At 42.0% G+C, this 18,725-nt stretch overlaps 2 protein-coding genes across 5 annotated transcripts in view; both read left to right on the plus strand.

Annotated features, from left to right (window-relative positions):
- KIAA0825 (KIAA0825 ortholog) overlaps positions 1-918 on the plus strand; it is a 387,619-nt gene extending 386,701 nt beyond the window's left edge. For all 4 annotated transcript variants that reach the window (XM_083151784.1, XM_083151778.1, XM_083151779.1 and 1 more), the window contains one exon: positions 65-918. In XM_083151784.1, the coding sequence (XP_083007910.1) occupies positions 65-167 (103 nt within the window). In that variant the 3' untranslated portion in view covers positions 168-918. The remainder of the gene's footprint in view (positions 1-64) is intronic.
- Positions 1-18,725, plus strand: part of ARB2A (ARB2 cotranscriptional regulator A) — a 546,123-nt gene that overhangs the window by 85,547 nt on the left and 441,851 nt on the right. The gene's annotated exons all lie outside the window — the stretch shown is intronic.

The following is an 18,725-nucleotide window of genomic DNA, read 5'->3' on the forward strand; positions in this document are numbered from 1 at the left end:
ATATTAGGTTGATTTCTAGGCTATAATGTGCTAAATCCTTTACAAATACTTTTCTTTTTTACAGATGGGAAGCCAGAGAAGAAGACAGTCTGACTGAGGATGAAAAGAATCTGATGGAACAATTAAAAGAAATTATTTTCAGTGGGGACCAGTCAAGTCGTCCATGACATCTCCAAGCAATCTTGTCCCCATGACTAGAACAAGCATGTGATATCTGAAAACATGGACTGCACTTACAACTTGGTGTAAGATAACCAGTCGGGCCATAGAACAGTCACTTTTCACTAAAGATACTATACTGGACAGATGAGCAACCAATAGGAAAAACATTGTTGATTATTACTGTCCATACACAGACTATGGGGGTTATTCTGCTTAATTTGCATTCTTGTAAATCAACCTAACCCCACCTTGCGAATGGTGGCACACCGGCCCACCATTCGCAAGGCGCGTTCCTTCACACTGGCTGCGAATGGATGTTTTACATAAGCATCCATTTGCAGCGTGCAGGGGAACAAGGTAACGGTGGTCTGAGGCACTCTTACATATGCGTGCAGGTTCCGAAGGAAATGGGCGGGCAGCTAACATCCGGTGATGGGGTGACGCCCCCATCAGCCACGTCATCGACTCATTAGTATGAGAACGCCCATGGAAATGCCCATAAAATGCTGGGCGTTCACATATGCTAATAGGGCTGCCCGCTGCCTCTCACTGAAACTCCCCCCTCTGTGCATGCTGTCCTGGGTCTCCGCGATCTGAGTATTCGCTGCGTATGCACATGCCCAGAAATGCGCATGAGCAGTAACAAAACATCCATCCCCATGCAATCGAACACCCTCTTTCGAACGGACCAGAATAAGGTCCAATGGGGCAGATGTATTAAGCCTGGAGAAGAGATAAACTGGAGATAAAGTGAAAGGAGATAACGCACCAGCCAATCAGATCCCAACTGTCATATTTCAAACACAGCTGATTGGCTGGTGCATTATCTCCTTTCACTTTATCTCCAGTTTATCTCTTTGATAGGCTTAATACATCTGGCCCAACATCAATACGTCTTAGTACTGTTACACTCATCTCCTATTTTAATTTTCAAGCAGTATCAGAAAATGACACTATACAAGTTTGCAAATGTAATACATTCCCTAAATGAATGTGTTGTATATGTACTACATTGCACATGTTTGTTACATTTATACATTTGTGGTTTTTGAATAAAATTGTGATTTTTATGTTTTTGTGGTGAGGTAGAATAAATACTCCACAAGCAGTTTGTGCAGCCTTTTCTAGTTTTTGGCACAGCTGCCTTCCCACCTCCCACAGTTAGACATGCAGGGTTTCAATATTGGCACTGCTTTCTTCTGCATGCTGGGGGCCCTTCCCAAACTCAGGAGAAGGCCACCCAGCATTAATAGTTGTGCCCTGTGTTTTGAGTTTTAGCAAATGTGCATTACAAGCCCAGAGTGTAAGTGTGAAAATCGCCTGGGAATATTTAAATAAAGAGATCTGAAGTTTCAGCAGCCATTGGCAGGGGATCGGTATGAAATCCCGGCGAACGGAATCCCGACGGTCGAAATGCTGCCACCGGAATCCAAACCGCCGCAATGCCAACAAGGGGGGGTGTGGATCGCCGCCCCCCCTCCCTGTGCTCGCCACGCAGCGGGCCTAGTGCATCGCTACACTCGGCACACTATTTTATTCTCCCTCTATGGGTGTCGTGGACACCCATAGAGGGACAAAGTGCCGGCATTGCAGCGTTCAGGATTCCGGCGTCGATATTTCGTCCGCCGAATTTTGACCGCATACCATTGGCAGAGCATAGAAACCCAACTGTTTCCATTATAAATTCTTTCCACCTAATAACAGCTACTATGCACAAAGTTTGTGCACACACAGATAACACTCAATATTAAATATACCCTTTTGGTACCATTATGAGGAAAATGGGTCTCTTTCACTTTCATCTGCATTGAAAACTGGGGTGACTTTCCTATCATGGGTATTGAGCAGCATGGTGTGAGCTGTATTTTCTTTTCGTCTTTCCCTACATTAACCCACCTGTCCCCTTACCCTCTATATACACTCACCTCTCCCGTTACCCTATCTACACTCACCTTTTCCATTTTGATAATTTAGTGGACCTGGAGCTTTGTGAATATGTAGCTGAGATCATCTATAATATTTTGCTTTACCATGACATCACAATATTGCAGGTATAGGAGTGTGCCTGCTGGACAACCTCAAGAAAGGCATCTGAAACACTTTAAAAAGGGAGATGGAGGGGTGTGGCTTGGCGGCCATAGCGTGCAACAGCATTTATGCAGAGCTCCTGCTTCACTGGGATAAACTGGGGCTTTCCTAGCCTCCCCTCTCCCACCTGTGCCTCTTGTGCAGCCCCCTGGCATCCGGTGGTGCTGGTCATTGAGCTGGGGAGCGTGTATTCACCCTCCCGCAGGTTGTGGCCTAGCGCTTCAGCCAATTGGTCATACCTGGTCAGACCGACAAGGGCTTCTCTCTGGTCTCTAGTAAGATTATCAAAGAATCTTAGATTTTTTTGGTGACACATATCCTGTTCCACTAAAGGTAAAAACGTACGTACACTGAGAATCAAATCTACTCGGACTGGTAAACTGTGGGATGTTCACGTTTTCATCCAACTTATCACTAAAAAAATGGCGCAATCTCAGCTTACAGCCGAATTTATAATTGTCAACAGTCAATTCAAAAGTGTTTGGTTTTACCGTCGGCACAAACAAAAAAACAAGTCTCAGTACCTCACACTCCATGGGGCTGTACTGTATACACACACATGTAATTACCAGCGTCCCAAGGAACTTAGAGGAGGCACTTGAAGGATTTTTCAAATGGTAATTTATGAGTTTAAAAAATAAATGAAATCACAGAAACATGCAAGTCAACATTTCTAGGCCCGCAGGCCTTTTCATTGGGATGGCAGCCTGTGGGAGATCAGTAGGGGATTGGGGTTCTTGGCTCTGATTTGGCATGCTCCTACCCAGAGCCCCAACTCATTGCTCATAGTCTCTCTTCCTGTGTATAAGGGGTATTACTGTGTAGCCTTGCATGAAAAAGGGGTATTACTGTGTGTCATAATGTGAATAAGGTAAACAACTATGTGGTGTATTGTGAATGAGATTGTACTACTGTCAGGGCCAGCAACAGAAATTTTGGGGCCAGATACACACATACACAGTTACAATGGAGGACACGTACAGTATACATAAACATTGCTGCATCAGCAGATGCTGCTGAAATTAGTGCCAGGGTGACAGTAAAGCCATTAAAGATACCTTTGATCTCCCCCTGTCATCGGTCCCATTTCTGACACGGTGAACGCAGCCTCCTCCTCCCGTACCATGCATGCCTTCTCTTAACTCCCCCTGGCTCTGATGAGACTTCACACCCTCCACTCCTGCAAGCCCATGTGCAGTAGCTCGGAGAGGATCGTGTCCATTTGCCTCCTCCAGCACTGCTGCAGGGAGAGGGGCAGGGCGACGCGTCTCCCATGGCTCAACTGTCGCTAGCACAGGAGAGATCCAGGCTGTCCCCGACTTACACAGCCGCGCACCTGAGTCAACCTGGCCCTGCCCACTCCCATAGATGAGTGGACAGACGGCTGGCTTTGGGGCCCCTCAGGTCGTCGAGGCCCGGTCTGCTGTCCCCCTTGACCCCCCCCCCTATCCTCATTACTCGCAAAATGTATTTTTAAGGGATTTATGCAGTTTCAGTTTAATTCAGAATAGCTTGTCCCTTCCATTCCTAACTATGCACAGATATCAGGTCTAGGGAATATACTTTGCCATCAAGATTTGTCTTAAGAGTTTCTCAGAATTGAGGACAAAATCACACCAGGTGAAATTGGACCAAGGGCGCCCAACAGGAGCTGCCTTAGCCAGCTGCAGCTCTACAACAGGATAATCAGTCCTGTACAGATTAAAAAAAAAAAAAAGAAAAACTGAGCAGCGCTACTAATGGAAATGTAAAAACCAGATTGGTAGGTCTATTACAATGATATATTAATGCATGCTAAAAAACATATACTAAGCCAGTGATAAAATCATCCTTTTCTGCAACCGAGTGTTTCCACCACACATCGAGGATACCACCGCATTTCTCAATATGATATGAGATATAGGCCCTTATTCTGCTTGGTGCGGCCGGTGCGACCATCGAATGCAGGGGGCTGCTCCAAGATGGTGCAGGCGAATCCCCGCCTTCCATACGGATCGCCACGGCCGTCCGTACGCGGACATGTGGCGGTCCGCATGAAAATGGCGGGGGATACGCCTCCACCATCTTGGAGCAGCCCCCTGCATTCGATGGTCGCCGACCATCGAAGGCAGGGCCGCACGCTCCACCAGCTCCCGCAACCATAGACCTCACGGACACTTGTCCGTGTGAAAGCATGTATGGGGGCGGGCAGCTGACATCCGGCGATGTCAGATGCCCGCCCCCAACACATGCGTCACAGCCTCATTACCATGCGTACGCCCCGCGTTTGCATGGGAACGCCCCTGAAACGCGGGGCGTATGCATAGGGAAATGAGGCTAAGTAGCCCCTCACGCCCCTATCCACCCCCTTTGCGGCGGTAAAAAAAATTGTGCGGCGATTTCGCCTGCACATGCGCAGAGTGCCCTCTGCACATGCGCAGAGCGAAAACATCGGCGGAACGGCCGCAAGCGGCCGTTACCGCTTAGATCGGAATAAGGGCCATAGAATGGAAGGATTCTTACAACTTCCTTACCCTTGACGTCACAAGCCTCTATTCTAACATCCCACACGGCTTAGGACGCAAGGTTATAGAAAATCGTTTGAACAATGATGGCGACCTGGGGGTGGAACTCAGGTTGTTCGTTTTGAACTGTATTTCGTTTATTTTAGAGCACAATTATTTTTTATTCCAAAACATTTAGGGGGAAATTTACTAAGAATACCAATACGATATACAGAAGCGTGCCAGAGGCGCTCCGAAAATGTCTGGGTGTGGCCTAATGATAGGGGGCATGACCTATACTCGCGGCTCTTCCATGAGGCCACGCCCTGTTTTCGCCGCTCTGGGGGCATGCCCAGCAGCTCCGTAAGCATGCGCACAGCATCTATTCATTGATGACAGGGTGGGGGACTGCCACCCCCCCCCCCCCCCGCAGGACAATACCGGCCATGGGAGGGATGCAGGAAAGTCCCAAACAAAGGGACGTTCCCGTGATAAGCGTTGGGAGGTACAGTATGCTTACACGTTTCTGTTCAACTTCCGATCTGATGCCCAGACCCGTGCGCATCGGATTGGAGCTGGAAATCACCATGGCTGCCATAAAGAGTTTTAGCATCCCGCAGCCATGACTGGTATGTGGTATCGCATACGATACATGTGATCCTGCCACCTGGAAAGCTGCCAGGAAGTTCAGTAGAAATCATGTGCCACTTAAGGTTCCGATAAGTCACACAAGTTTAGAGTATTTTCTTCCATGTCAACATTACATTTTGTCAGAAAGTTTAGTAATCTTGGTTATGATTCACTCTAAAAGGATCTTAACAATCATCTAAAGTTACCGAGGTGTCAATTTATTGGGCAGTTTTGCTTGCCATGCTGTGTTTATTTCTATAAGGAAGAATTTAGCACCAAATAATATAAATGGTCATTTCCAGAACATGAAAAAAACTCAATAAAATAAATAATGTTTGCCCACTATAATAAATGGTACTTGTGTATTATCACGGCGCCCATCGCATACCACTAATTAAGGTATGCGATGCGATGGGACCCGATTTTCGGGTCGAAAGAGCTGCACTGAACAATAAAATATCGCATCGCATGCCATTAAAATGGCATGCGATGCGATTTTTAATTGTACAAGTACCCTGATGGTTGATTACTATGTTAAATGCACCCCCATTGTTAACGCCACCCCCACTATCAATGCCAACCCGAAGCGTGGCGAGCGGCGGCGGTGGTATGCGTCCTCCGACCTTTTCATACCCCCAATATCCACGCCGGTGTGGAGTTGATTTTAGATAGTGTGGCGAGCGCAGCGTGGCGAGCGGAAGCGGAATACATGTGAAGTAATCCACGTCCCCTCGCGGGGCTCGCTGCACTCACCACGCTTCGGGCTCGGTGGCTTGCTGCGCTCGCCACACTATCTAAGATCAACTCCATGCCGACGTGGATAGTGGGGGTATGAAAAGGTCGGAGGACGCGTACCGCCGCCGCTCGCCACGCTTCGGGTTGGCGTTGATAGTGGGGGTGGCGTTAACAATGGGGGTGCATTTAACATAGTAAACACCCATCAGGGTGCCTGTACAATTAAAGATCGGATCGCATGTGATGCGATCCGATCGATATGATGCCCTATGATGGAAATCTTGGGCGCCGTGATAATACACAAGTACCTAATCATTTTATTTAAATAAAACATTACAACAACACACGGTCAGTGTACACAAACATAAAGCTAAATAAACTAAAATTAAGATAATTACATAATAGGCGTATTACACACAAAAAAAAACAATAATGCAATATTAAAATAATTCTTTCTCATAGTTTTAAATATTTTGGTCATTTTCACTACATGCAAGGTGTTAGCCGGGCACTGAATGTGCACACAGTATGGAATCAGAACTTTACATGAAAGTTCTAAGAGCCAAGAAAAAGTATCCTTCAGGTCTCAAAGTGTAACAGTTTATAGCAGGACACGTGTTTCCTAACATATTTAAAAATGGACATACAGTACTGTAAAGGTTTGAGTGTATACTTTATGTCCTAAATGAGTAAAAAGATCCCCAAATAATGAAATTTACATTTCTGTACTGCATGTGGGTCTGTTGATGCTGTATGGGGCGGTCCTCCAGACATAAGTACAGTAATAATGCTGGAAAAGGATACTTTCATTAGGTCTACACCAACAAGGTTGACAGGTCATTAGGTCGACAAAAGCCGTGAAAAACCCCATGTCGACCTTTTGACTGTCGACCTTGCCCATGTCGACCTAATGTTTGTGTCGACTTAATGTCCTGTCAACCTAGACCCATGTCGACCTATACCCATGTCAACATTGCTGCCTGTCGACCTAGTGGTGTCGACCCAATGCTTGTCGACCTAGTTGGTGTAGATCTAACAACCCACACCCATTGGACATACACAGCGTTAAGTACAGTGAACATTATCCCGGTGATCGGTCGACCATCAATAGGTGAACACCATATAGTCAACATTGATAAAAGATCAACATGGTGACCATGGCAATGGTCGATGCAAAAAAATGTTGACATGAGTTTTTCACAATTTTTTTTTGTGTGGACTTTTTCATGCTTTACAATCCACGTGGAATACAATTGAGAATGGTAAAATGTGTCCAAGGCGAGCGCACGCACAACACTCATTGGGGTAAATGTCATCAGGTTTTGACACTTATACCCGGTATTTTGCCGTTTTTTACCGTTTCAAAAAGGTAATATGTGCAGTCTGACAGGTCCAGAGTGAATTTACTGTTTTAAAATAACTGGTATTTTAAAACAATAAAAAAGCAGGGTCCTACCTGTTTCAGACCCGTTTTTTTTTTTTGCTGTCTGAACGGGTCTGAAATGGTACCCAGGCAGCAGTGAGAACTATTGGTCCCGCTGCAACCAGCCCAGTGCATATTTAATAAGTGGGACAGCTCATTACATATGTGCATATATAATGAGCAGTACCGCTCATTAAATATGTACTGTGCTGGGTCCGCTCAGAGCGGGACCAGCTGATGTTGAGACCCCCTACCCTAGACTTGCCCTTCCAGCATTCCGCAGCTTGTGGACTGGAGTCCCGGGATTATTTCCTCCCTGCCTCTCATCATGCTGCTTTCACACCGCAAACCTGCTTTAGACCCGGTATTTACATGTGGTGTGAAAGAGGTTAAACTTGCTCTGACCCGTTTTAACAAACGTTTTAAATACCGGGTCTAAGCAGGTTTTGCAGTGTGAAAGAAGCATTACACACACAAAAAACACAACTCATGTCAACCTTTTCATGGCCTTACCTTTTTCCTGTTGACCTTTTTTTTTGTGTGGACATTTTTTTGTTGTTGACAAGTCAACAGTTTTTTTCATGTCAACTTTTGACCTTTTTGGAGTTGATCGATTGACTGTTGACCTAAACACTGTCATCCCTATGAGCCACACCCCAGTAATCATAGAGCTAGGAGCTGAACAAAATGTTAATGGCTACCTCATTAGTCCCCAAGGCAATGACTGACAGCTGAGGTGTGTGGGCGGCAGAGTGAATAGCGGAGTGTAGCTACCATTTATAAATACGAGTCACTCCAGACCTATTACTGGCTCATATAGTGTTCTCATACATGCCAGTCGCCATTATCTGCTTGACAGGGGCAATGCACATTTCCCCACCAACAGTTATTCTAATACTGCCTTATGCATCATCTGTGTAACACACACCTCTGTGATTATAAGATCATTTGGGGATGGAAATCTACATTTCTATTTTGTTATTTCCTTATGTCATGACTCCCTAAATATATAGCACTGTCATTTGTTGCTGCTTGTTATAAAATAATAATAATAAATGGATGCTACTTTAATCCATATATAATGTTGCTGCTCAAATGTCCTAAATAACTTGGGATTATATTAATAATATCATTTTATTATTAATAATATAAAACCATACTTTGCTGTGGTGGAGGGGGCACTGATCAGTACAATGCTGTGGTGGAAGGGGCACTGGTCAGTACAATGTCGTGGTGGAGGAGGCACTGATCAGTACAATGCCGTGGTGGAGGAGGCACTGATCAGTACAATGCCGTGGTGGAAGGGGTGCTGGTCAGTACAATGACGTGTTGGAGGAGGCACTGATCAGTACAATGCCGTGGTGGAAGGGGCACTGGTCAGTACAATGCCATGGTGGAGGAGGCACTGATCAGTACAATGCCGTGGTGGAAGGGGTGCTGGTCAGTATAATGTCGTGGTGGAAGGGGTGCTGGTCAGTACATTGCAGTGGTTGAGGAGGCACTGGTCAATTCAATAAACTTGCGCCTGCGAGTCTGGGTGAGAACGTGTGGCTGTATGCTGCACTTACAGTAGCTTTGGACTCTGCTGATTTCTGTTCATAGCCCCATAGGGCAGCATCCAAAAATCAATAAGTATAAGGTAAAGATACAAAGATATTGTACCCAATCGTACAATCTCAACTGGTTGTATGACTGATTGTATGAGAGATTGCGAGTACATTGTGTGTCCAAAAACCACCAACGACTGCCGGGGAGTTGAAGGAAAAGTTGGACACAATTGTGATAGTTAGACAGGTCTTTCTCATGTATGCCCACCTTAAGACCAGCCTTTCTGATGTATGGCCACCTTTAGATCAGCTGCCGGCATTTATACAGAGTTGCAACTACAACTCGCCCCATTTCATATAATTGAACGATCCCTTATGCTGCTTTCACACTGCAGAAACGGGTAAAGACCCGATATTTGTAAACAGGACTTACAACGGATCTGAGCCATAAAGACCCTTTCACACTGCATGTTGTAAAAGGTATTTTACTGGTTGAACCCGTTGTGAAAGGTACAAAAACGGTAGTGTGCATATATCCGGGCAGCGTGGTCCATGCTGTCCTCATCTTCACTGCAATACTGTGTGTGGGCACAGGGCTAGGGGAGGGGGAGCGCTGGCAAGGGGGGACACCAGTGTGGGATCCAATATGCCGGTTCAGACCCGTTCACACTCTACAAACCGTGAACCGTGTAGAATTCTTCTTTTTACCCGTTTTGAATAACCGGTTTTCCTGAACCAGTATTTTTAAACTGGTGCTTTCACACAGCAGCTCTAACCATTTTAAAAGGCTAGAAAAACGTCAATATACCGTTTTAGAGCTTCAGTGTGAAAGGGGTATAAGTATGTTAAATATCCTGAATTTTCATTGCTCATTGACTTAAAAAGTGCGGAACACGGATGGCTGTGTATATTGACTCCAATGTATGCTTACTTTTTGCAATTTAGCTTAGGTGCATTGTAGTTCCAAATATTGTCTTCTATATTTTTATTTTTAATAAATTCTTTATTTTGAAAAGTTGATAACATCTACAACATGTGCATTGTGTTCTATCTTATCCCATATAAACCATAATGCACTGAGTTCGTTTTACTGTTGCAGCTAATAGCAGATGTACAATTTATTGCTACAGGGTCATTATTATTATTATTATTATTATTGTTCTTCTTATACTGAGTCACATGAGTCCATTCCACATTGTAGCTTACAGCCACAATTCCCTCCCACACAAATGAGGATGCTTTTTTTTTTTTTTGGAACCCAATTAATTTCCCAGTATGATATTGGATGGTGGATGGAAACCAGAGGACTTGAAGAATCGCACGGAATTATGGGAAGAATCTATACGCTCCACACAGATGTTGCCCTGGGTCAGAACTTTCTTGGACAAAACTGAACCCAGGACATCATTGTTAATCATTGTGCCAACCATCAACTATTTTACTTTATTCTACCTGTAAGCTGCAACACCAACCTACTCATTAATCTACCTATAAGCTGCAACACCAACCTACTCATTAATCTACCTGTAAGCTGCAACACCGACCTACTCATTAATCTACCTATAAACTGCCACACCGACCTACTCATTAACGTCTTGCAACTTGAATGTCAGATTCACCAAAAATAGTCCGCAGAAATGTTCAAAGAAAAGAAAACCAAAGTAAAATGTCTTGTGTGCAGGTGATGTTGAAGAAACACTCAGCATCTATTCAACTAAATGATAGGAAAATGAAGTGCAACTAAGCATGTAATTTAGATTACTAAGTGGCATGCCAATGATGTATTGCTGTATACCAAGTGTCATTTTTAAAGTGATATTGAAATTTGTTTTCTGCCTCTCATTCTACAGTGTATACTATTGTCAGGCGCTGTGTAGAACATTGCTATTTTCTTTCCACAGCTTGTTTTTATTTTGTTAACTGCACTTTATTACGTTAGTTGCTTAAACTTGTTCCGCTAAGATATATTCACGCGATAAGCTCGGCTTACATTTCATTCATTTACTGCATTGTAGTAACGCATGAGACAGTACATTTGAAATGGGCACACTAATGTTTTCTGATGGAACATCAGCATAATGAGAAAGTACACATAATATGCATTATTTAATAGACATTCTTTTTAGGATAAATATCTACATTGATGTTGATGTAGATAAATATCTACATTGAGAGATCTTGCAAACAGCAACACAATTAAATAAATCCTACCATTACGTAGCTCCAATATACATATATCGCTTAAATCATTTGAAAACCAGCCCAGGCATGTAATACAAAGTCAGCTCAGTAAATAAAAGTCACAACATTTCAGCGGCAATAAAATCCGTGTATTGTACATTCCTAAAGGAAACACTGCAAACGGGCAACGTGCAAAGAAAGGGAAATGAGCAACATTCACTTGTACTTCAACAGCAAAAAACACCTAGGGGGTTATTCAGGCCTGGTGTGCAAATTCACACAGCAATCGATAATTGAATGACTGCATGCAAACGGAGCATAGCGTGCATGTGTGAGGCCAAACGGCGACAAAATTTAGCGATTTTCATTCGCAATCCCCTCACAACTTGATTGACAGGAAGTCACCATTTGTGAGTGTCACTTGGCCATTTTCTGGTAGTGTCTGGAAAAATGCAGGAGTGCCCAAGAGTTTTCAGAAAGGATCTGTGACATCGGCTCCGGTATCGATCAACCTGTTTCTATTGCAGAGTTGAGGAAGAGTTATTCACAGACTGGAAAAATGATTCGATGGTGAGTGATTTGCGAATGGATTTGCAGCAGGTGGATGATTCGAGAGTCGAAAGGGATTAAAGAGTTTGAGAAGGAGGTGTAACGTCCTGACCTAGCTGCACACATGACCAATATAACTGTGCTAGGAGTTACTGACTAACAGTATCTAAGCAGGAGAAACAATGGGAGATTTTGGCTAACTTTCTAGAACATTCTAGTCAAAAACTAATCTTACCCTCATTCTGATTGGCTCGCACTGCAGCATTATTTTGCTGCTTTGCGAGCCTTGTAGCACCGCTCGCCGTTCATCCCCCACTATTCGCATATTTTCTCTGCAGCGCTGTGAATGGATGATTTGCATATACATCCATTTGCAGCCTTGAGTGGGTGTCCAAAATCATTCGTACTTCAAATGATTTCTGAAGCGCGCTCTCATGAGTTACCACTGGTAACTGGAAAAGCCCCCTCCCCCTTCTTTCTCTCCACACAATCATTCGCAAAATTCACTATGCATTTCAAATGGAGACCCTGGGTGTACCACAATCCTTTGCCTCTACTTCCCCTCTAGTGAAATGATTCCATTGGCATGAGTTCAATACAGATGGTGAGGGTGCCTCCTTACTTCAAGAAGCAGATTAAGTATTTGCTGGGAGATATCTATTCAGGAAATGCAATAATATATTTTATGACACTGTATGTCTCCATCTGTACATTTGTATTGTCTTCTTCAAATGACTTCATCAAATGCTTTCAGAGCATTTTTTTTTGCTTGATACAGCCAGCCCTCAGAAAGAGGTCTCCATTTTTTGAGGGCAATCACAAGGCTAGAAGTTGCTTGTCTCTGAAGGAATAATTAAATTCTGTTGTATAATTTGTTAACTTTGTATAGACTGTAAATGTTGCCTTGAACAAACACCCTGTGAGAGCACCTTGCCAACTGCAAAAGCAAAAAAAAAAAAAAGCAACAGCATCTGGATGAACCAGAATAGATGACTGAAATGATTGTTTCACTGATCCACTTTTTGGGATAACACAACAGTTAAAAACTTCACAGTTCCCAAAGCCTAGAACAGTTAGATCGTGATCTACTGGTATCTCACGAGTCATCCATAAGTAGATCATAATCAACTTAACAAAAATAAACCTGGGATGAGTTCTGGGGTAACAGGTGGTATGATAGATAGTGTACTGCACACACTCAGGCCCTTATTCAGATCTGATCGCAGTATACATTTGTTCTCAAAATGGTCAAAACCATGTGCACTGCAGGTGGGGCAGATGTAACATGTGCAGAGAGAGTTAGATTTGTGTGAGTTATTTTGTTTCTGTGCAGGGTAAATACTGGCTGCATTATTTTTACACTGCAATTTAGAATTCAGTTTCAACACTTCCCACCCAAATGTAACTCTCTCTGCACATGTTACATCTGCCCCACCTGCAGTGCACGTGGTTTTGCCCATTTTGAGAACAAATTGTACTGTGGTCAGATCTGAATAAGGGCCTCAACCCCAAGGCATATTATACTGATAGCATTAGACCAACATCAAAGGGTTAAAAAATCTCAAAATATGGGTGAAATTTAATAGGATGAGAGATTCAAAAAGTGAGAGATTTTGTAAGAAATCTCCAGTTTTTTTAAAGCAGAAATCATTTACACTGCAAAATTTAAGTTAAGATTGTCAGTTGGTGTTGTTCCCATGAGTCCTAAGTATAATGTACATAGAAAAACAGAAGAAAAGAAGACTATTTTTACTGCGGCACTCGTATTACAGAATATTGTTTATTAAAAATTAATGTTTATCGAAATGCATTAAAGTTGTATCAACCACAAGTCAAACATAAGAGTCATAACAAGGAAAAAGAAGAGGTGACCAGCTAGATCTTTATAAGTGACAGCTCCTGGAAGCCAAGTTGGCATTTTTTGTTGCAACTTGTGTCCATATTCATAGCTGTATGGATCCCCCTGATGTGTGCAACAGTTTTAGATCAAAAAATTAGTGTCCACCACCCTTCTAAAAGTATAACCTTAGCACCGTTGCAACCTAGCTTGGCATGGCACCCTGTATGTATTTCTACTATTGGACAGTTATATGAGAACTCAATTCTTCACTGGTTTGAACAGCTCAAAATTGCATAGGCTTTGCACTTGGCGTACTTCTATTGATATTTACAATTAAGGTACGCCTTCTATTCCCAGTTCCTAAATACACCACTTGTGTTGGCTGCCACGTCATTTTCGCAATCCATCAACCATCAAGTCTCTCTCCTGCTCCTATTACTTTTTGTTGACCTTTTACAGTTCTGATAGGTTGCCTAATCTCCAAGTTTCTTGGGAAACAGACCTGGGCCCTATTGTTGAAGATGATTCAGATGCGGCATTGGAGTCTCCTAAACTTTCCTCTGTATCTACTAGAGTGCAGAAAATTCTACTTTTTATCCTACATAGAGTGTATCTTACACCTGTGACGTTATGTAGATTTGGGGGACGTACTTCTAATGTCTGTCTGTAATACTGGGCTCGACTCATTCTTGCATGTGTTGTGAAAATGAATTATATTTTCATTGATGTAAATGACCATGAACTGCGGCAATGTCTATAAAAAAATGGTACTTGTTTCCTAGCAGGGCGCCCAGTACACATTTATCATACTGGGCTATTCTCCGTTGTAAATTCGCATCGTGCAGGGTGTATAGTGCTGTGCGATGCGATGTCCATATGAATTGCACAGGAGTGCTTATACAATAAAATATTGCATGCGATCGCAGTTAACCAAATGCAATGCGATATTTCATTGTGCAAGCACCCATGCGATGAGATGTGATGGGTGCTTACTATGAGATGTGATGGGATGAGATGTGATGTGTGCATAGTATTACATGTGATGGCTTGCTGGAGATCCGAAACCTTTTGGGAAGATTATAGGTTTTAAAGGGAAAGGTCAAAAGGAAAAAAGAAAAAAAGGGAAAGGAGGAGAAGAAAGGAAAAGGGTGGAAGAGAAAAGAGGAGGAAAAGAAAGAAAAAGGAAAAAAAAAAAATGTCTAGCAGAAACCGCAAAAACCAATCACAAGAGCAATCATCAGCCTTTTTTGTAAAGAGAGGTAAACAATCGATTCAGCAACCACAATCGCCAGTAACAGCCTTAAACCAGACTCAATCACCGTCTAGAAGTATATTGTCTAATGTAACTGATGTAGATCCATATGAATCATTAATCGAGAGAATAACAGCATCATTTAAAGTGGAGCTCCGCGCAGCGATACAAGAATTGGAAACAGAAATTTCATCTCTGGGATCCCGCATAGACACCTTAGAACACAAAACTGACGATATCTGTAACTACAACGAAGTAATGTCTCAAGAGATGACAGATTTAAGAACAGAAATGGAAGGCATGCGAGACCATATAGAAGATCTTGAAAATAGATCAAGAAGAGATAACTTACGAATACGAAACATTCCTGAACTAATTGATACCCAAGCGTTAGTTATCTATTTAACCGGCCTGTTCCATCAATTACTTCCAGAGTGCCCAGAGGATCAATTTCTGTTGGATAGAGCACATAGAGCTTTAAGAGCGAAAATACCTCAAGATCAACCTCCAAGAGATGTTATATTGAAAATGCATTATTCGCATATGAAACCAAAGATATTGGAGGCAAGCAGGAAATCCACTTTAATCATATACAGAGACTCAACTCTATTGATTTTTCAAGATTTAGCGCCCTTGACATTAAGGAAAAGAAGGGAAATGGGAGAGATCACCAGGAGCTTACGCAACCAGAAGATCCCCTATAAATGGGGCTTCCCATTCTCGCTTCAGTTTACACATAATGGGAAGAAACAGACAGTGAGAAACCCTGAAGAGGGGCATGACACCTTAAAATGGTTGGGACTTGATATAACCACAGTTGAGCTTTCCCCTCCAGGGCCATCAGAAAAGATGAAGGATAAAACAGCTCCACGGCCAGAATGGTCCAAGGTTGGGCCAGAAGCACAAAGGGACAATTGAACATATTAAGGAAGGAGTAGCAGAAGAAAAGAGAAAAGGATGTAGTACCCCAGAACAAATGTTAAAGCTATCAGTTGTACTATAAAATGCTAAGGATAATTATTATTAGCCAAAGTGAACCAAAAAATATAAAAAATAAGTTTATTTAATTTATTCCACTTCCCCCATCAGCAGAAATTAGCACTATCACGATGTAGACATAGAAAGAATTATAGAAATAACGCATAAATAAGCATAGATCAAAAATGTCCTTTAGCACTATACTTAATTTTTTTTAATTTATTTATTTATACATTTTTTTTTTTTTTTTGCTTCTTTTTATTTTTTCACCCCTCACACGATTTTGCATGATGTTATCACAAATCACGGGTTTTTTGTTTTTTTTGCACATATTTTCTCTCTCATTATCATAGGACTGAAGGCCTGGAATATAGTGATAAAATACCTCAGAAGTAAGGTGGAGAACTTTGGATGTAATAATGAAGGTTAGAAGTTTAGATCTACTAAAGGGACCACCCCTCAAGATGACCCCCATAGATATGGGGCAGGTTTAGTAAGGAGGAGTAGGGTGCTCAACTGGGGGATGGAGCCCAAGGCAATATCTGAGAGTTTAGAACCAACAGAATAATTAGGAGAGAGAATCTTGGGGAATATGTAAATTAGCTATATCACAATGGGAACTCACAAATTCTGCTGTATGTGGGATAGTTAAGGACAGGAAAAAAGTTTAAATACTGATTAACATGCAGGGACATTGGCAACATTTTATCTGATTAGAATCTGATTTGATCTTCGTTCGGGCAAACGGACTTAGAATAGAACAGGATGGATTCTGGGATATGAAAACTAAATAAATATAAAGGGGAACGGAGGGTTGGGAGAGATAAATATAGCCTCCCCTCCCTTCCTTTTCCCTTTCAGAGTTTTTTTTTTTATTTTTTTTATTAATTTTAATTTTATGTTTTTTTTTCTCTTCTCTTCTTTATGATTTTTTTGTGCTATATAAATATATAGATACAGTATATTGTCCTGATGTAAATTCAGAGTGTTAAGTAAAAGGTGACAACCCTCACCCCAGTAGGGAAATACCCTATATATTTTTTTTGTTTTAACCCCCCCCCTTTCCCTCCCTCCCCGTTACACGTGGGTGCTCCCCGGATTGGATAGCACCCGTGATAGAAACGGGTAGCCGTTTTTTTTTCTCTTTACCAACTAACGGCCATTTACAATTTTGCTCAAGATGCCTCTTGGGATATCTTACCTAATATGTCTTTTTAATTTTAAGTTTCAACCTTCCTCCCTTCCTTTACCTACACAGAACAGGCAAGTTCAGGGATTCACACGTAATGTAAGCATTTCCCTTCATAGACATATATTATGACACTGGAAATAATGTCTTTAAATGTAAATGGTTTGAATTCTCCCCAAAAACGCACTATGGCTATACAATTTTTTAAGAAACAGAAAATAAAATATTATTATTACAAGAGACACACTTTAAAAATACTCATCCTGCATTAACCTCACGGGCATTTCCATATGTACATTATTCAACTGGAAACAAAAAAAAAAGGGAACAGCAATAATGATACACAACTCACTAGCGTTCCAAGTAGAGCAAGCTTATGCTGACTCAAAGGGACGATTTAATATTCTGGTAATAAAGTTAGGCCTAGCCTCAATATATGTACCAAATATGGAACAAGGGGTATGTCATAAAGAGTTTTTTAATCAACTTAATAAAATTGCTAAAGGTAGAATAGTTATTGGAGGAGACTTCAACGCGGTGCCAGACATAAATTGGGACAGATCAGCAGCTAAACCACCAGGCCATACTACAGTCAGAGAATCGAGGAGATTGAGGGATATAATGACCTCACATGGCTTATTTGATGCCTGGAGGGTACTGTATCCAGCGGAACGAACATACACACATTATTCTATCCCTCATAGAGTGCACTCTAGACTCGATCTGTTCTTAGTTGATTCCAATACTGTAACAGGACTAAGTAAAGCTTGGGTTACCCCCGTAGTTTGGTCGGATCATCTAGCCATTTCTATCTCGATTCCGGTCTCGCAAACTTTTGCATCGACTTTCAGGTGGAGATTAAACACCTCACTCCTTTTAAAAAAGGAATATGTAATACAAGTGGAAAAAACACTGAAATAATACTTTGACTTGAATATGACAGAAGATGTCACCACATCAATAGTTTGGGAGGCACATAAGGCTACGATTAGGGGACACTTCATATCATTAGCTAAAACACAAAAACTGAAAGATCAGAAAATTTGCCTGGACCTGGAGAAACAGATAGAAGCCTTAACAATAGAACACCAACAGAACTCCAAACGATCGATCTATAGTAGACTGTTAGTATTAAAGAGTCAATTATATCAGATTCAATCAGCAAAAGCAGCGAAAACTATGAGGTGGTTAAAATATAAATTTTACGCAAAAGGAGATAAAGCCGACGCGCTACTGGCACATCGGTTAAGGGAACGTAAGAGGAGGGACCGTATTTTATCATTAAAAGATTCCCAAAATAATATAGTATATGATCCGCAAAAGATTGCCCAGGCCTTCAGGGAGTACTATCAATCATTATATAACATTCAGAGCTTAATAGAGGAAGAGACTTTGCAAGCATTTACAGATACATTTCTTGAGGCATGTGCTCTCCCGAAACTCTCTGAATCACAATGTCAATATTTAGATACAGAGATCTCAAGTGAAGAGATTGAAAATACAATTAAATCTATGAAGAACTCATCTGCACCCGGCCCAGATGGGCTACCGGCTGTATATTATAAGAAATTTGGAGAGATTTTGATCCCAAAATTAAAAACTCTTTTTAATGATATACTTCAAGGACAAAAATTTGACTTAGCCTCAACTAGTGCAGAGATCATAGTT

The sequence above is a fragment of the Crinia signifera genome, chromosome 1, assembly GCF_055691185.1.
Source record: "Crinia signifera chromosome 1, ASM5569118v1, whole genome shotgun sequence".
Taxonomy (NCBI): domain Eukaryota; kingdom Metazoa; phylum Chordata; class Amphibia; order Anura; family Myobatrachidae; genus Crinia; species Crinia signifera.